Here is a 14,043-nt window from a genome sequence, read left to right as displayed (position 1 = left end):
AAACACTAAAAGATCAGGACAAGTAATGTATTGACTTGATGCACTGAATGAGAGCTAAGGCTAAGCCAGCAAAATGAGAGACTGTCAGAAGACTGCCACTGGTTCCACTTTGCAAATTAGGTAGAATGTCGGTATAGAATCCTGGCTTCAAATGAAGACAAGGAAGGTGATAACTTTATGTAGGCAAGAGACCCTGATGTGCTAGAGCAGACACAGTCATTGTGAGTCGTGACATTTCTCCTCCATGTGGGAGTGAATGATCCTTTGCGATTGCAGCTGTATGTATCAGAATGACCACAGACCAGAAGTGGCACAGAGTTACACACCTCTGCCACTTGGAGGCGGTGTGCCTGTTTCTGTCAATGTTTCCTGAGCCTTTCAATGCAGTCTTAATAACTGTGTCCCAGACACTATATGTTTAATGAACAAACACTGTCTGATTTCCTTTTTAACCTGCCTCTTTCATAAGTGACCCTTGTTATTCCAGTACTCCACCGTAATTTCTATCCTACCGGATTGGTATTATTCTAGTAGAGTCATGACGGCTGTCTACAACTGCAGGTTCTAGTTTCTCTTCATTTTTGATACTTTTTATATTGTATACTAACATTCTAGGGAGTCACGGGTTTTCTCTCTTCTTTATCTCATACAATTTTGTCATCTATACTAGACATATCCCAGACTACCTCATATTTTAAACATTTTGCCCTAGTCCCTACCAGGAAAGTAAAGTGCATCCACTTTCAATCGATTCTATTCCAGAATTCCAGTGTAAAGTATTGCTTAGCTTCAGTCACCTACTTTTTAGAGGTAGTTTTTCCTTTTCAAGAGATGGCCCCTACCCTGCCTACCATACATCCTTCCCTGAAAAGCTCTTTATTTTTGCTAGTCTGGGTTTTTCTTCAACTCCAGTTGTACAGCCAGGACTTCAATGACAGGATGTGTCTGACCGCAGACAGGGTAAATCACACCCTTAGTTTAACAATTAAGTTAAAAATGCGGCCTTGATATTTAGAACAATTCACCTTTTCATACCTGGGACTTGGTACATGGGAAATGTTAACATCTGTTGAACAAATGCAATTTGCATTTTCTTTAAGTAATGTTCAGAAGAAATAAAGATATTATTCAATGCTGTTCTGTCAAGTGTTCTCAGTTACAACACTGTTTCCCAGTACTTTCACAGCAAGTGCTAAAGAATTTAGCCATTTACATACAACAAAAAAAGAGAGATTTACAACATTTTATGGGCAGACCTCAATGCCTAGGCATTGCCTATTATATTATCATAAGACAGAAAGATATTCAAATTTATCTTTTAGACTCATAATTTTAGGGCTAGAATAACTTCAGAAGTAACTGAATAGACTTAAGAGAAATACTTCAGAGCTAAAGCAATTCCCAAACTTCTGAATAGCCCAGAAATTTTACTTAAGTTCACCTACTAACTGCAGAAGCTCAGTAAACTTAACACTAGCAGCATTAAGACCTGATACCAGGTTTCACAAATTCTAATTATTGCTCTTCCTATTAAATGGACTCTCTCTCATAGATTTTAAATTATCATTTAGTAAGTTGAGGGCTGCCTTTATACCAACCATTAAATTGTTAGCACTGATTTAAAATGAAATACCTTGTTGTCCAGAGAGAAGTCTTTCAACTCCTTTGATTAGTTTGTGTCTATGTCCATAAGCATTGATTCCAATCTCCTTCAGCTCCTTGTGCCCCATCTCAACTAACACATCCAAGGTGATCTTACAAAAGAGGATGAAACGGTTTAGAAGACTTCTATTTGGTAGACATTCACATACTGGTGTTCTCACAATGTATTAGATTCAAACATTTACTTTAGATTTTTTTGAACAGCTTAGAAATGAAAGCAAACCAGTTGTTAAACAGAAACCAAAAAGTTGCAGCTAACTGAAGTTCAGTCATGCACTACCAAAAAATAGCGTTATTTTCATTTAACATAAGAACCTGAACCGAATTAAGCTGCGAAACAAAAATGTACTTTCAAGTTAATCACATTCAGGTATTCTATTTTGTCTTTTCCACCATCACTCCACAACCCACCCATTTACACAAGGCCTTCACTGGTTCCTCCAGACTCCAGACTATGCTAACTGGTACTTGTGCCTCAGGGTTCAAACTATTTCTTTACCCTCAAATATTTTATTTCCACTTTGTGAAACCGAAGACATTCTAAAGATCCTGTTTTATTTATACGTCTTCCATGAAACTTTTCCTGAGTAGTCCAGCTTGTAATAACCTTTTTTTTCCCCTTTGAATTTCTAAAATCTATGCCCAAAACTTATTTCTTCATATGTTGTTAGAGCTCCATAAGTAGATCAAAAGTTCCTTAGGAGTACAAGTCTATGCTAACTATATTTTCTGAACCGAAAAAAGAAAAAAAACACCAGTATTCTGATGGCATAAATTGGGACTACTCTGGAAAAGCCCAGATATATACTTAGCATATCTATATACCTTCCCATAGTGGCTAGCGAAGTGTCAGACTCAGAGCAGGCAATGAGTGACACAACTGAACTAAACAAACCACGCTCAAGGATAACTTATTTTAAGGGCTAAATAAGCTAAGCTTTCTATTTGGGAAAGCTATTTTACTATTACTACACCACAGTCCATTTTTCCATATATTTTAAAATTTCTTCTTTGATTTCCTGGTTGACCCATTCATTGCTTAATACATGTTGTCTAATCTCCATGTATTTATGGTCTTTCCAAAAATTTTCTTATGGTTGACCTGGTTTCAAAGCGCTGTGGTCAGAAAATACGCATGGTATGATTTCAATCTTCTTGCATTTGTTGAGGCCTGATGTTGTGACTTAGTATGTGACCTATTCTGGCGCATGTCCCATGTGCACTTAAAAGAAGGTGTATTTTCATTTGTTTCAATGTACTTCTTATTTCATGAGAGTCCATTTCTATTTGCTAATAAACTAAGCAGAAATTCCAAGATCAAGCCCAATTAGAAGAGTTAACTGATTTCCAGTCCCTTAAAAAAACATTCTCCTCTCCCCACAAACAGTTGAATGGTTTAAGGCACTTCAAGGATGTCCTAATTTTTTGTTGAGGTCTCACAGAACACCAAACCAAGCAAATCAATTCATTTACTCACCTGTTCTCTCTCAAATATATCCATCAGGTGCTCAAGCCCAAGATTCCTTACAAATTGAGTTATGCTAAAATCTACTGCTGGAACTGGAAAATAAAAAATCCAGAACAAACAGAATAAGGTATATCAACATTTTAGCAACAAGGTTATGTGGTATTACTATACACATCAAGAATGCAAAGACGAAGCAAAATATTGCATCAAAAATTGCAAAAAGAGAAAGCTACAAAATCTCAACATCATAGAAGAAACAGCCAATGGGGCACTTTCAGGTTAAAAAAAAAAACATTTCATTTAAACAAATTTATTTTTAACTGTATCTTTAAAATAAGTGCCCATACTGAAACTAGTATGTCAATTATATTTCCACTCAAAAAGTTTCCTTATCTTTGAGGATATAAGCTTCTTCACAAAAAAGTTTATGAAAACAAGTTCCACAATGTTACATAAGGTGAGATGAATTTTGACAGGTAAAAAGTAAAGAGAACAGCTTTATAGAGACCGCAAGTATGCTGTCTTTTTCTTTCCTTTAAAAAAAAAAAAAAGATCTTCACAACTGGGTATTCTGATAAGGAGAAAAGATATTTCCTAACTCTGTAATAATATACTGGACTAGGTAAAGGCATAACTACTCAAGCACAAGCCATCTAAACCTTTCGAAAGCATAATGTAAAGAAAACAATGAAAGACGAAAATTTTAAGGCTATGCTAATTAATCTGATACTAACAGTTGTATTTAAAAAATGACTTGTTTGCATTCTAAATGACAACTAGGCGGCTACAATACAAGTTAGAGAGTTATTCTCACCCTCCTTTTTCTCCAAGCTAGAGGCACCCTCTGTTCCACTTGAACTAACTACTGAAGACAGTTCAGAAAAACTCCCAGATAAGTTGTCAAGACTGCTGGCTGCAGAAAGACTTGATGGGCTGGATGGACCTGAAGACAGAGCATCTCCGGTAGCTCCTGGGCTTCTCACACCATTGAGCACTTGAGGTTTATAACATGAAGGCAGAGCAGAAGGGGGCATGGCTGCTGTCAGGAGAGCGCTAACATCATCTGCCTAGTGTGTGTGTCAGAGAGAGATTAAATCTGTGATAAGCAAGTTTTAAAATTCTCCTGTACCCAACAGAATACATTAAAAAATATGACAAAAACTCAGATTTGCACTAGAACTGCATATAACATAAAAATGATTATTTTAAAAAGTAAAGCAAGTAAGTGACATCCAGCTAAGCTGTTATTAAATATAAAACATAACTCAGAACATCTCTTCCAAGACACAGAGAATAAGAACAAACCTGTTAAATGTGGCTAAGCATAAAAAACCCTAACTTTCATACTATGATTTTCTGCAAAGCACTGAAATGAATTATATAACAGCAATTTTAATTTTTTTTAATGTTTATTTATTTTTGAGACAGAGACAGAGTGTGAACAGGGGAGGGGCAGAGAGAGAGGGAGACACAGAATCTGAGCTGTCAGCAGAGCCCGACGTGGGGCTAGAACCCATGAACCATGAGATTGTGACCTGAGCTGAAGTCACACACTTAACCGACTGAACCACCCAGGCACCCCTATAGTAATAGCAATTTTAAAAGGTAAGAATTTTTTAACACTATCGCAATTACTCTGAAAGAAGCAGTAAAACCCTGGATTGTGAGTAACTTGTTCTGTGAGCATTCCTCAAGATGAGCAGTACATGACGCTGAACATCACATGATCAAAACGGAGCCAATGGTTCTTGAAATCCGCTTTAATATACAAGTGCTCTGGATTGTAAGCATGTTTCTGGAACAAATTATGCTCCCAAACCAAGGTTTTACTCTTATTCAATCTACATGGAACTTGAATCTACATGGTGTATTTACATTTCCTGGAAAATATTCAGTGATACATCCTTAAAATTGAGTTATTTTTGGGGGGGAGAAAACAAAGATAATAATTTTAATCAAATCTACTAGTATGGGAAAAAAATCCTCAAACTTACTAGCTTTAATTTGCTTAATTAGTGACATATAGTATTTTTTTTTCACAATGCTCAAGACACTAATAGCAAGAAGTAAATCAGTACTTGTTTTCATGGTTAGTCACATTTATATTGCCTATTTTAATCCTTATCTTTTTTCTTCCCAAGTCTGAGGACTTCCACGGCACCCACATTTTAAAATAATATTAGCATCATCTATGGGGTGCTTTTTATGTATCTGCTATCATGCCTGAGACTTTAAGTACATTACCTTAATTCTTGTATTAACCAGACACACACACACACACACACACACACACACACACACACTCTCTCTCTCTCTCTCTCTCTCTCTCTCTCTCTCTTTTTAAAAATTTTATTTTTAAGTAATCGCTACACCCAATGTGGGGCTCGAACTCACAACCTTCAGATTAAGAGCTGCATGCTCTTCTGACAGCTGGCCAGGCACCCCTTAACCAGACATTTCACCCCCATTATAGATGACATGACTGAGGCTTAGAGATTAGGCAAGGTGAAAGACCGTACATCTTTAAGTGGTAGCCAGAATTCTAAGGCAAGTCTGTTGGGCTCTAAAGCCCACACCTGTTCTCTAGAACACTTTGTTTCATGTCAATTATGTCTGGTGGACTAACAGATGGGTGGAATGAATTAGAAAAGTGCGTTCCCAAGGTAGTTTGGGATTGGAAGGACACTTCCCTGAAGAAATGTTGCAAATATGGTTGGGCTGTCAGCCTGCTAAGAAAAATCTACTTAACCCCCAATGAAGCTGAACTGAATCAGCTTCTCAGTGTAACCTGTGACAGTGAAATCTCTCTCAGTAGAAAGCAATCTAAGAGACTGCTTTTCCTTTATATCTCAACAAGAATTTCTTCTCTCTTTCCCTCCAGTGCCCTGGCCAATTTCCTCAGTGGTAGAGGTGAGAGAGGAGCCTGTGTCACACTGGCCAAAGAGGAAGTGGAGGCTACAACAGAGACTCCTACATGAGTTCCCTTGGCGGGGGGGGGGGGGGGGGGGGGGGGGGGGGGGGGGGGACCACAACCCAAAAAACTTAAGGAACAAGCTTGTTTTCTGAACACTTTTGGGGAGGTAAGCACAGAACCGGAACTCTGGGAACAGGCAGTGTGGGAGGAACTAGAATCCTGACAAGAAGCAGGCTTTGTGGCTGCAGCACCCTGAGGGCAATGAGGGGAAATTCATCAAGACCAGTGTCCTATGTGACCTTGCACAGTATGCCCCTTAACAGCCTTCACTGAGGGCCTGTATTTGGAAATTTTATTTCCAAATTAACGTAAGCAGCTATACCTCGTACTTCTTTTTCCTATTTCCAAAGGCACTCAGGATACAATAGCTTATTGATAGTCCTATTATTTACATATTACATTTTAATACCAAAGAAATCCTATATTTAAACTGAGCTAAAAAAAGATTTTGCCACATTCACCATAAAGATATTTTATATGTACCAAGCAAACATTAAAAAGTTAAGAAAAGCACTGAGATTTTTCAGAGTCCATCACTTACTGAAACTAAATCTAAAGGCGTTTGTCCTTCCTGATTTTTAAGAGTAGGGTCGGCTCCGTGGGCCAACAGCAAAGCACAAAGCTGTGTTCGTCCCTTTTGGGCTGCTTCATGCAAAGGTGTGAAAGCCCACTTGTCCGTAGCATTGACACACGCATTATACTTTATTAGTAAAGCTGCTACATCTACATGCTGTAAAAGAAAATACTCCTGTTACAGTCTGAAATGTTATCACATTTTAGTTCCTAAGAAGAAACTAGCTACATACTTATTTTTCCATATTTTCAAACCTACTCTGGAAATGAAAAAAAAAATCGTGTTTCTCTCCAACATCATAATTTATGGGTAGCTGATTAAAATTTACAATAGACATTTTAATAACTTGAGAAATCAGAAAACATTTAAGAATTCTACACAGGACAGGAACTAAATAAATGAATGCGACTTAAACAACTTCTCATTTATCCAAGTGTTATAACTGCTGGACATCAGTTTAGAAACCAGCAACCTTCCCCAATTATTCAAACTACACCTACTGAAAATGGTCAATACTAATTGTAATATTTAGGGCTGTTATAAACTCAGGAACAATGCACCTGAATCTCTATGGACTCTTAGGAGTCCCAGTGGTTTTCCTGGTACCAACAAATAAACAAAATCATTAGCATCTCACTGAAAATAAGAGGTGCTAAGGAAGATAATAAAATGAATGACAAATATGCTGCATGTCACACAGCAAGCTTACAACGGATTCAGAATTGAAACCTGGACATTATTTAATCTCTTTAGCCCTCATATTTATTCCTCTATAAAATGAAAAAGTCAAACTAAATGCCCTTTGAGAACTGCAATATTGATTTCCACTTTGAAAATTTTAGAGATTAAAAAAAAATTTTTTAACATTTATTTTTGAGAGACAGAGTGTGAGTGGGGGAGGGGCAGAGAGAGAGAGAGAGAGAGAGAGAGAGAGAGGGAAAGAGAGAGAGAATCCAAAGCAGGCTCCAGGCTCTGAGCTGTCAGCACAGAGCCCAACTTGGGCTTGAATCCATGAACTGTGAGATCATGATCTGAGCCGAAGTCAGTCGCCTGACTGAGCCATTCATGCGCCCTGAAAATTTTAGAGATTTTTTTAAAGGTAATATAAAAGAACTTACCCCATAAGATGCTGCATTATGTAAAGGAATAAGTCCTCCTTTGTCTTGGGCATTCACATCGGCTCCATGTTGCAACAAATACTCTGCAACTTCTAAATTATTATAACCGGCTAATTTAGAAAAGAATTAAAATTACTTCCACTTGTTATTATAAAAAATTAAATTTACGTGTCTGTATATATCTATATAAAAAGCATAGACATGCTTTGAAAAATAAAGCAAGTTTACAGAAATCTAAAATTCTCCACTAGAATATATTAAAAATTTATCTTATGAAAAAAACTGCCCACTGGTCTCAAGTTGGAAGCTTTCAGTGATATGCCTTCCACAGACTCTCAAAAGTTATACTGACTGATTTGCTAATATCTTTCCTTTTAAAACCTTCTACCTAAGTCCCTGCCTTTATGGTTGTTATATACAACTTCCTGTACTCAGGTACATGGTCTCAAGGGCTACAAGCATATAAGGCATTTAAGCATATAAAAGCCAAGTTAGAAACACAAGTGGCCAGCAGAATAGGAGACAGCACACCAGCATGGGTCTCAAGACTCCATTTTCCCGGAAGGCTGCAAAGACATGCTTTTTGTAGAGTGAGATCTTAGGGATATACATCTGTGCATGTCTGATAGTAGAACCTAATGTTGCTAAAGCCACATTTTATAAATATACCATAACTTCTTAGCTGTCATACTGGGAACTGTTAGTTACCTTAGTACATAGTCTTATGGTAAAGTATATTTTATTTGACACACAATCATAGATTGAAAGCAAATTGGGAACTTTGCCAACATAAAACCAGGTATCACTTGAAACTTTAAAATAGTTCAAAATATCTTATTCACATTTATTTTTTTGTAGCTTTTATTCTTTTGCTAAAGGATTTAAAGCCAAAACATTTAAGATCAAGAAGGGAGAAACAAAACCACAGAACTACCATAAACTAAGTATTACAATGAATCCAAAAGTTCTTTCAGGTCTCAAGTTATAAAACTGCACAAGTAGGCAGAAATGTTTTGCATATACAACTTATTTACCACTTACAAAGACAACACAGATTTAAATAGTTATTGTTAAATGTTCTAGATAAGCTACCATAAAGATACAGAAGAGCTAATATAAATAAATATACACAGCATAATTCAAATCGGATGTCACATCACATCCTGTCTTGTATGGATGAAAAACTGATTACCAGTGGAAGTATAAAAGCTTTTTGTCATCATGTTAGCGCTTGTGGTTATCACTTCCAAAATTCTCTAAAGACATAGAGTAATTCTTTTCCTTGGACAGTGGGGTCCCAACTTACAGGTGGTGAGAGTTTAAAGGTAAAAATCACATATCACCAAAATTGTCTTAAAAAAATTTTTTTTAACGTTTATTTTTCGAGAGACAGAGAAAGACAGAACATGAGCGGGGGAGGGGCACAGAGAGAGGGAATCACAGAATCTGAAGCAAGCTCCAGGTTGTCAGCACAGAGCCCAACGTGGGGCTCAAACTCACGAACCACGAGATCATGACCTGAGCCATAAGCTGGATGCTTAACCCAGTCGGAGCCACCCAGGCATCCCCCAAATTGTCTTTTAAATACTAAGAGCACACTCAGTTATTCACACTATGAGACTAACATAAACTGAGAGAGAGAGAGGAAAAAAAAATAAGAGTAGACATCCATCTCCCATATTACACAAAGTGGAAGAAACACCTGCATTACTTTTTTCTCTGATTTATTTTTCTTTCTAAACTATGTATATTTAGATAACCTTGTATGAGTCAAATTATGCCTTTAATGTGACACCAATGAAGCAATAGCTTAAGTTCAGGGATTTTAATGGCCCGTTCCCTAGCATCTTCCACGCCGCTAAAGAAACCAGGCTGTACACCTGCACTAAAAAACAACTGCACTGTGCCCATTTCATGAGTGAAAACTTGTAAAAATGTTATGTGCTCAACTGTCTCCCAAATTCCTATGTTGGAGCTCTAACCATCAGTACCTTAGAATGGGACTGTATTTGGAGATGAGGTCTTGAAAGAGGTAATTATGTTAAAATGAGGCTGGTAGGGAAGGTCCTAATCCAAGCTGGCTGGTGTCCTTATAAGAGGAGATTAGGACATACTGTGAGAGACACCAGGCATGTGCACACAACAGAGAAAAGGCCATGTGACGACACAGTAAGAAGGTGGCCATCTGCAGCCCAAGGAGAGACTAATCCTGCCGACACCTTGATCTCCAGACTGTGAGAAAAAAAGTTTGTTGTTGAAGCCTCCAGTACCTTCCTACGGCAGGACTAGCAAATACAACAAATTACTTTGGCAATAGGCTTATGTAACTTTTTAGTCTTGAGATTTTTTTCTGCTTGTGCTTAATAGCTACCCCAAGAGTGGAGAGCTTTAGCACGAGGAGGAAAGCTGGCTCAAGCAGGCTAATTTTTCAAGTTTATATGGCCAAAACTCAATCACCAAAGAGGATTTAAAAATCATAGTGACCAGCAGAGCCTCTTTCAATTGTTCTTACCGAATGAAACACACTAGCACTAAAGTGAACATGAAATACAGTTGCCCTGTACAAATATACTCCGGTATAACGGTGGTAAAAGAAGACATCTGAGTTGCATCTTTTAAATTTACTTGCAGGAAATATTTTACTCCGATAAAATGAATCTTAGATGTCACCAGCTTAAAGGTATGCAACTTCATTCACTTACCTGCTAAATGTAAAGGTGTTGAATGTCGGCCTTGGGTATCACGGCAATTTACGTTATCAGGAGAAGACAACTTCTTTACTCTGGCTAAACAACCCTTCTTGGCAGCATCTAACAAAGCTGCGTCTCCCCGAAGCAGATCTTGGATGTCTGTATCTCCATCTTTAACAAGATCCAAAGGAGTATTTCCATCCCTGTTTTTCTTTGTAGGGTCTGCACCATGCTGGGCATGTGAAAAATAGACAAAGGGGTACTAGCTTAAGTTTGCCCTTAGTCAAGAAGAGAATAGTCAATGTAACTATACCAAAAAACCTATCCTATTTTGTATGGAGAGACTCTACCTTAAAGATGAACATGGTTGTTATATTTGATTTAGTACACAGAAAATTATAATAAAAAGAATACAGAGGCAGTTAAATATTATTGGGCTTTAATAATGCAATTAAATTATTACTATTATTATTTTATTTTTTTAAAGTAGGCTCCACATCCAACTTGGGGCTTGAACTCACAACCCTGGGATCAAGAGTCGCAAGCTCTACCAACTGAGCCACCCAGGGACCCCTATAATGCAATTTAATAAAAATTGTACATTATGTTCAAAATAAGGTAGTATTTCATTAACAACTGACTTTCATGTATGCTATTTTTAATTTTCACGAACACTGACATAAAGTATAGATTTAATTGAGTCATATGCTCTACCGACTGAGCCAGCCAAGTGCTCTAACTTTTGTTTTTAGTGTAAAATATCTACACTGGTACCTGTATTAAACCAGGTACTATCACTTTTATTAGTGCCAAATAAATCTGGCTTATAAATTACATAATCCATCAAATGTCTTGAGGCTAAAGTACTATATAGGAAAAATTAAGACAATCATCAGAGAACTGTTACATGAAGATAGCTGACTTTATATAATAAATCTGTGTGTGGTAAACATCCTAGCAGATTAAGATATACAAGTGTTCATGACATTTATTCTGAAACTGAGGTAGAGAATTAGCTCTGTTTCATACTCCTTTACAAGTTTAAGTTTATATTAAAAGTTATTAGAAATATAAACATATTCTATGTAATAAACCCAGTCCACAGTAAGCAAATATACCTGGAGTAGGAGTTTGCAAATTTCATACTTTCCTTTTGCTGCAGCTTCATGTAAAGGTGTAAATTTCCATAAATCAGCTACATTAACTACTGCTCCATGCTTAACAAGAAGTTCTGCAACTTCATAATGTCCATAAGAACATGCATTGTGCAAAGGTACAAGGCCTCTGAAATGAAAAATTACATAAGGAATGCAACACAAAGATATATATATATATATTTAATTTTTATTAAAAAAATCTTTTAAAAAGTTTATTTATTTTAATATGAAGTTTATTGTCAAGTTGGTTTCCATACAACACCCAGTGCTCATCCCAACAGGTGCCCTCCTCAATGTCCATCGCCCACTTTCCCCTCCCTTCCACCCCCCATCAACCCTCAGTTTATTCTCAGTTTTGAAGAGTCTCTTATGGTTTGCCTTAAATGCTTATTTTTGAGAGAGTGAGCAAGAGGGAAAGCGAGCGCATGCACAAGCAGGGGAGGAGCAGAGAGAGAGAGGGAGGGAGACACAGAATCCAAAGCAGGCTCCAGGCTCTGAGCTGTCAGCACAGAGCCTGACACAGGGTTCGAACTTGTGAACCACGAGATCATGACCTGAGCTAAAAGCAGACGCTCAACTGACTGAGCCACTCAGGCACTCCTATTTATTTATCTTTCGATATTTATTTATTTCGAGAGAGAGCGCAAGCAGGGGAGGGACAGAGAATCTGAAGCAGGCTCCTTGCTGTTGGCACAAAGCCTATGCGGGGCTCAAGCCCACGAACGTTGAGATTGTGACCTGAGCCGAAGTCGGACACTCAACCAATGGCACCACCCAGGCGCCCCCACAAAGACAGATTTAACTTAAAATTACATATAACTGATATATTTCCTTTTATTTTATTATTTTAAAAGGTTTTTAAAGTTTATTTTTTTTTTTTTGACAGAGAGAGAGCGCGCGCGCGAGTGGGGGAGGGGCAGAGAGAGAGGAGACAGAATCCAAAGCAGGCCCAGGCTCTGAGCTGTCAGCACAGAGCCCAATGCGGGGCTCGAACTCACAGACCGTGAGATCATGACCTAAGCCGAAGTCAGACGCTCAACTGACTGAGTCACCCAGGCACCCCTGACACATTTTTTGAATTGCATAAGAGATTACACTGCTTATTATTATTTTATAGAACGTAAATTTTTTGAAAACAGAAATGGAATTATTTTTGGAGGGTCTGGGAGGAAATTTAAAAAATTTTTTAAATTGCACAGAATATAACAAACACCTGTAGACTATCTAGAATTGAGAACTGTATACTTCTAAAGAAAAATACACACGAAGAATTCAAATATCCTCAATGCATACTGAAAAATTCACTATATTAAAAATCAAACACACTCATGTCCTTAGTCATTATAAGATTACAAAGCATTATACAAATAAGGCTTTATATAAATGCTAACCATTATAAAATCTATTTACTTACTTATTATTTTTAGAGAGACAGAGAAGAGTGTGCGAGCAGGGGAGGGGCAGAGGGAGAGAGAATCTCGATATGGGGCTTGATCCCAGAACCCTAGGACCATGACCCGAGCCCAAATCAAGAGACAGACGCTCAACCGACTGAACCACCCAGGCGCCCCAGATCCCTCGTAAAATCTTAACTGAAATTAAGAAGCTACATTTAAGCCAGTGTTAGGTAACAGACTTCTCTGAAAATAAAAGCGCTACCGACCCAACTATCCGAAAAAGATTTTCTAAACAAATTTTTTTCACACTTTCCTAGAAAGGTCAGATAAAGGAAAAGAGGCCGCAGCAATTCTTGGTACTTGCCCTTTATCTTTAGCATGCACATCAGCTCCGTGCTGCAGCAGATACTCCACCACAGACACCCTATTGTAGCCAGCTGCAAAATGGAGTGGTGTAGACTGACGCCCTTCAATGTCTCTGCAGTTGACACTCTGAACGGTGCACAATTTCTGTAGGATGGAACACAGTACACACATGATGCTGGCTACCCTGACTTCTTGTTTTCATTTAGTAGAAACTTCAAATGTCTGATTTATTTTCTTGTCTCATTAAATCAGTATTCTCAGAAACTACTTATTTTCTTTTTTTAAATTTATTTATTTTGAGAGAGAGCTGGGGAGGGGCAGTTAGAAAGGCAGAGAGAGAATCCCAAGCTCTGCACTGTCAGCGCAGAGCCCCACACAGGGCTCAATCTCACGACCCTGGGATCATAGCCTGAGACATTAAGAGTTGGACACCCAACTGACTGAGCCACCCACACGCCCCATTATTTTACCTTGTCATTTAAAGGGAATTATATTCTTATTTTACCTTGTCATTTATAGGGAATCCATCCCTCTGGTCCTCTCATCTATGCCTAAAGATGAGGCTAAAGCTAGTGGGTAAATTTTATCATTATCACTACTACTATTTACACAAAGGTAATCTAAAGTACCAATTATC

General features: G+C 37.8%; 1 protein-coding gene across 1 annotated transcript in view; it reads right to left on the bottom strand.

Annotated features, from left to right (window-relative positions):
- The window catches only part of TNKS2 (tankyrase 2), a 67,152-nt gene that overhangs the window by 13,594 nt on the left and 39,515 nt on the right, over positions 1–14,043 (bottom strand). The window contains exons 14-21 of the mRNA XM_049645414.1: positions 13,405–13,550; positions 11,605–11,770; positions 10,499–10,718; positions 7,797–7,906; positions 6,646–6,834; positions 3,945–4,197; positions 3,140–3,222; positions 1,634–1,754 (exon numbers count right to left, since the gene is read on the bottom strand). Of these exons, the coding sequence (XP_049501371.1) occupies positions 1,634–1,754; positions 3,140–3,222; positions 3,945–4,197; positions 6,646–6,834; positions 7,797–7,906; positions 10,499–10,718; positions 11,605–11,770; positions 13,405–13,550 (1,288 nt within the window). The remainder of the gene's footprint in view (positions 1–1,633; positions 1,755–3,139; positions 3,223–3,944; positions 4,198–6,645; positions 6,835–7,796; positions 7,907–10,498; positions 10,719–11,604; positions 11,771–13,404; positions 13,551–14,043) is intronic.

This window comes from Panthera uncia, chromosome D2, assembly GCF_023721935.1.
Source record: "Panthera uncia isolate 11264 chromosome D2, Puncia_PCG_1.0, whole genome shotgun sequence".
Classification (NCBI taxonomy): Eukaryota; Metazoa; Chordata; class Mammalia; order Carnivora; family Felidae; genus Panthera; species Panthera uncia.
The sequence above is the reverse complement of the archived record's forward strand: the minus strand, read 5'-3'. Positions and strand labels throughout refer to the sequence as shown.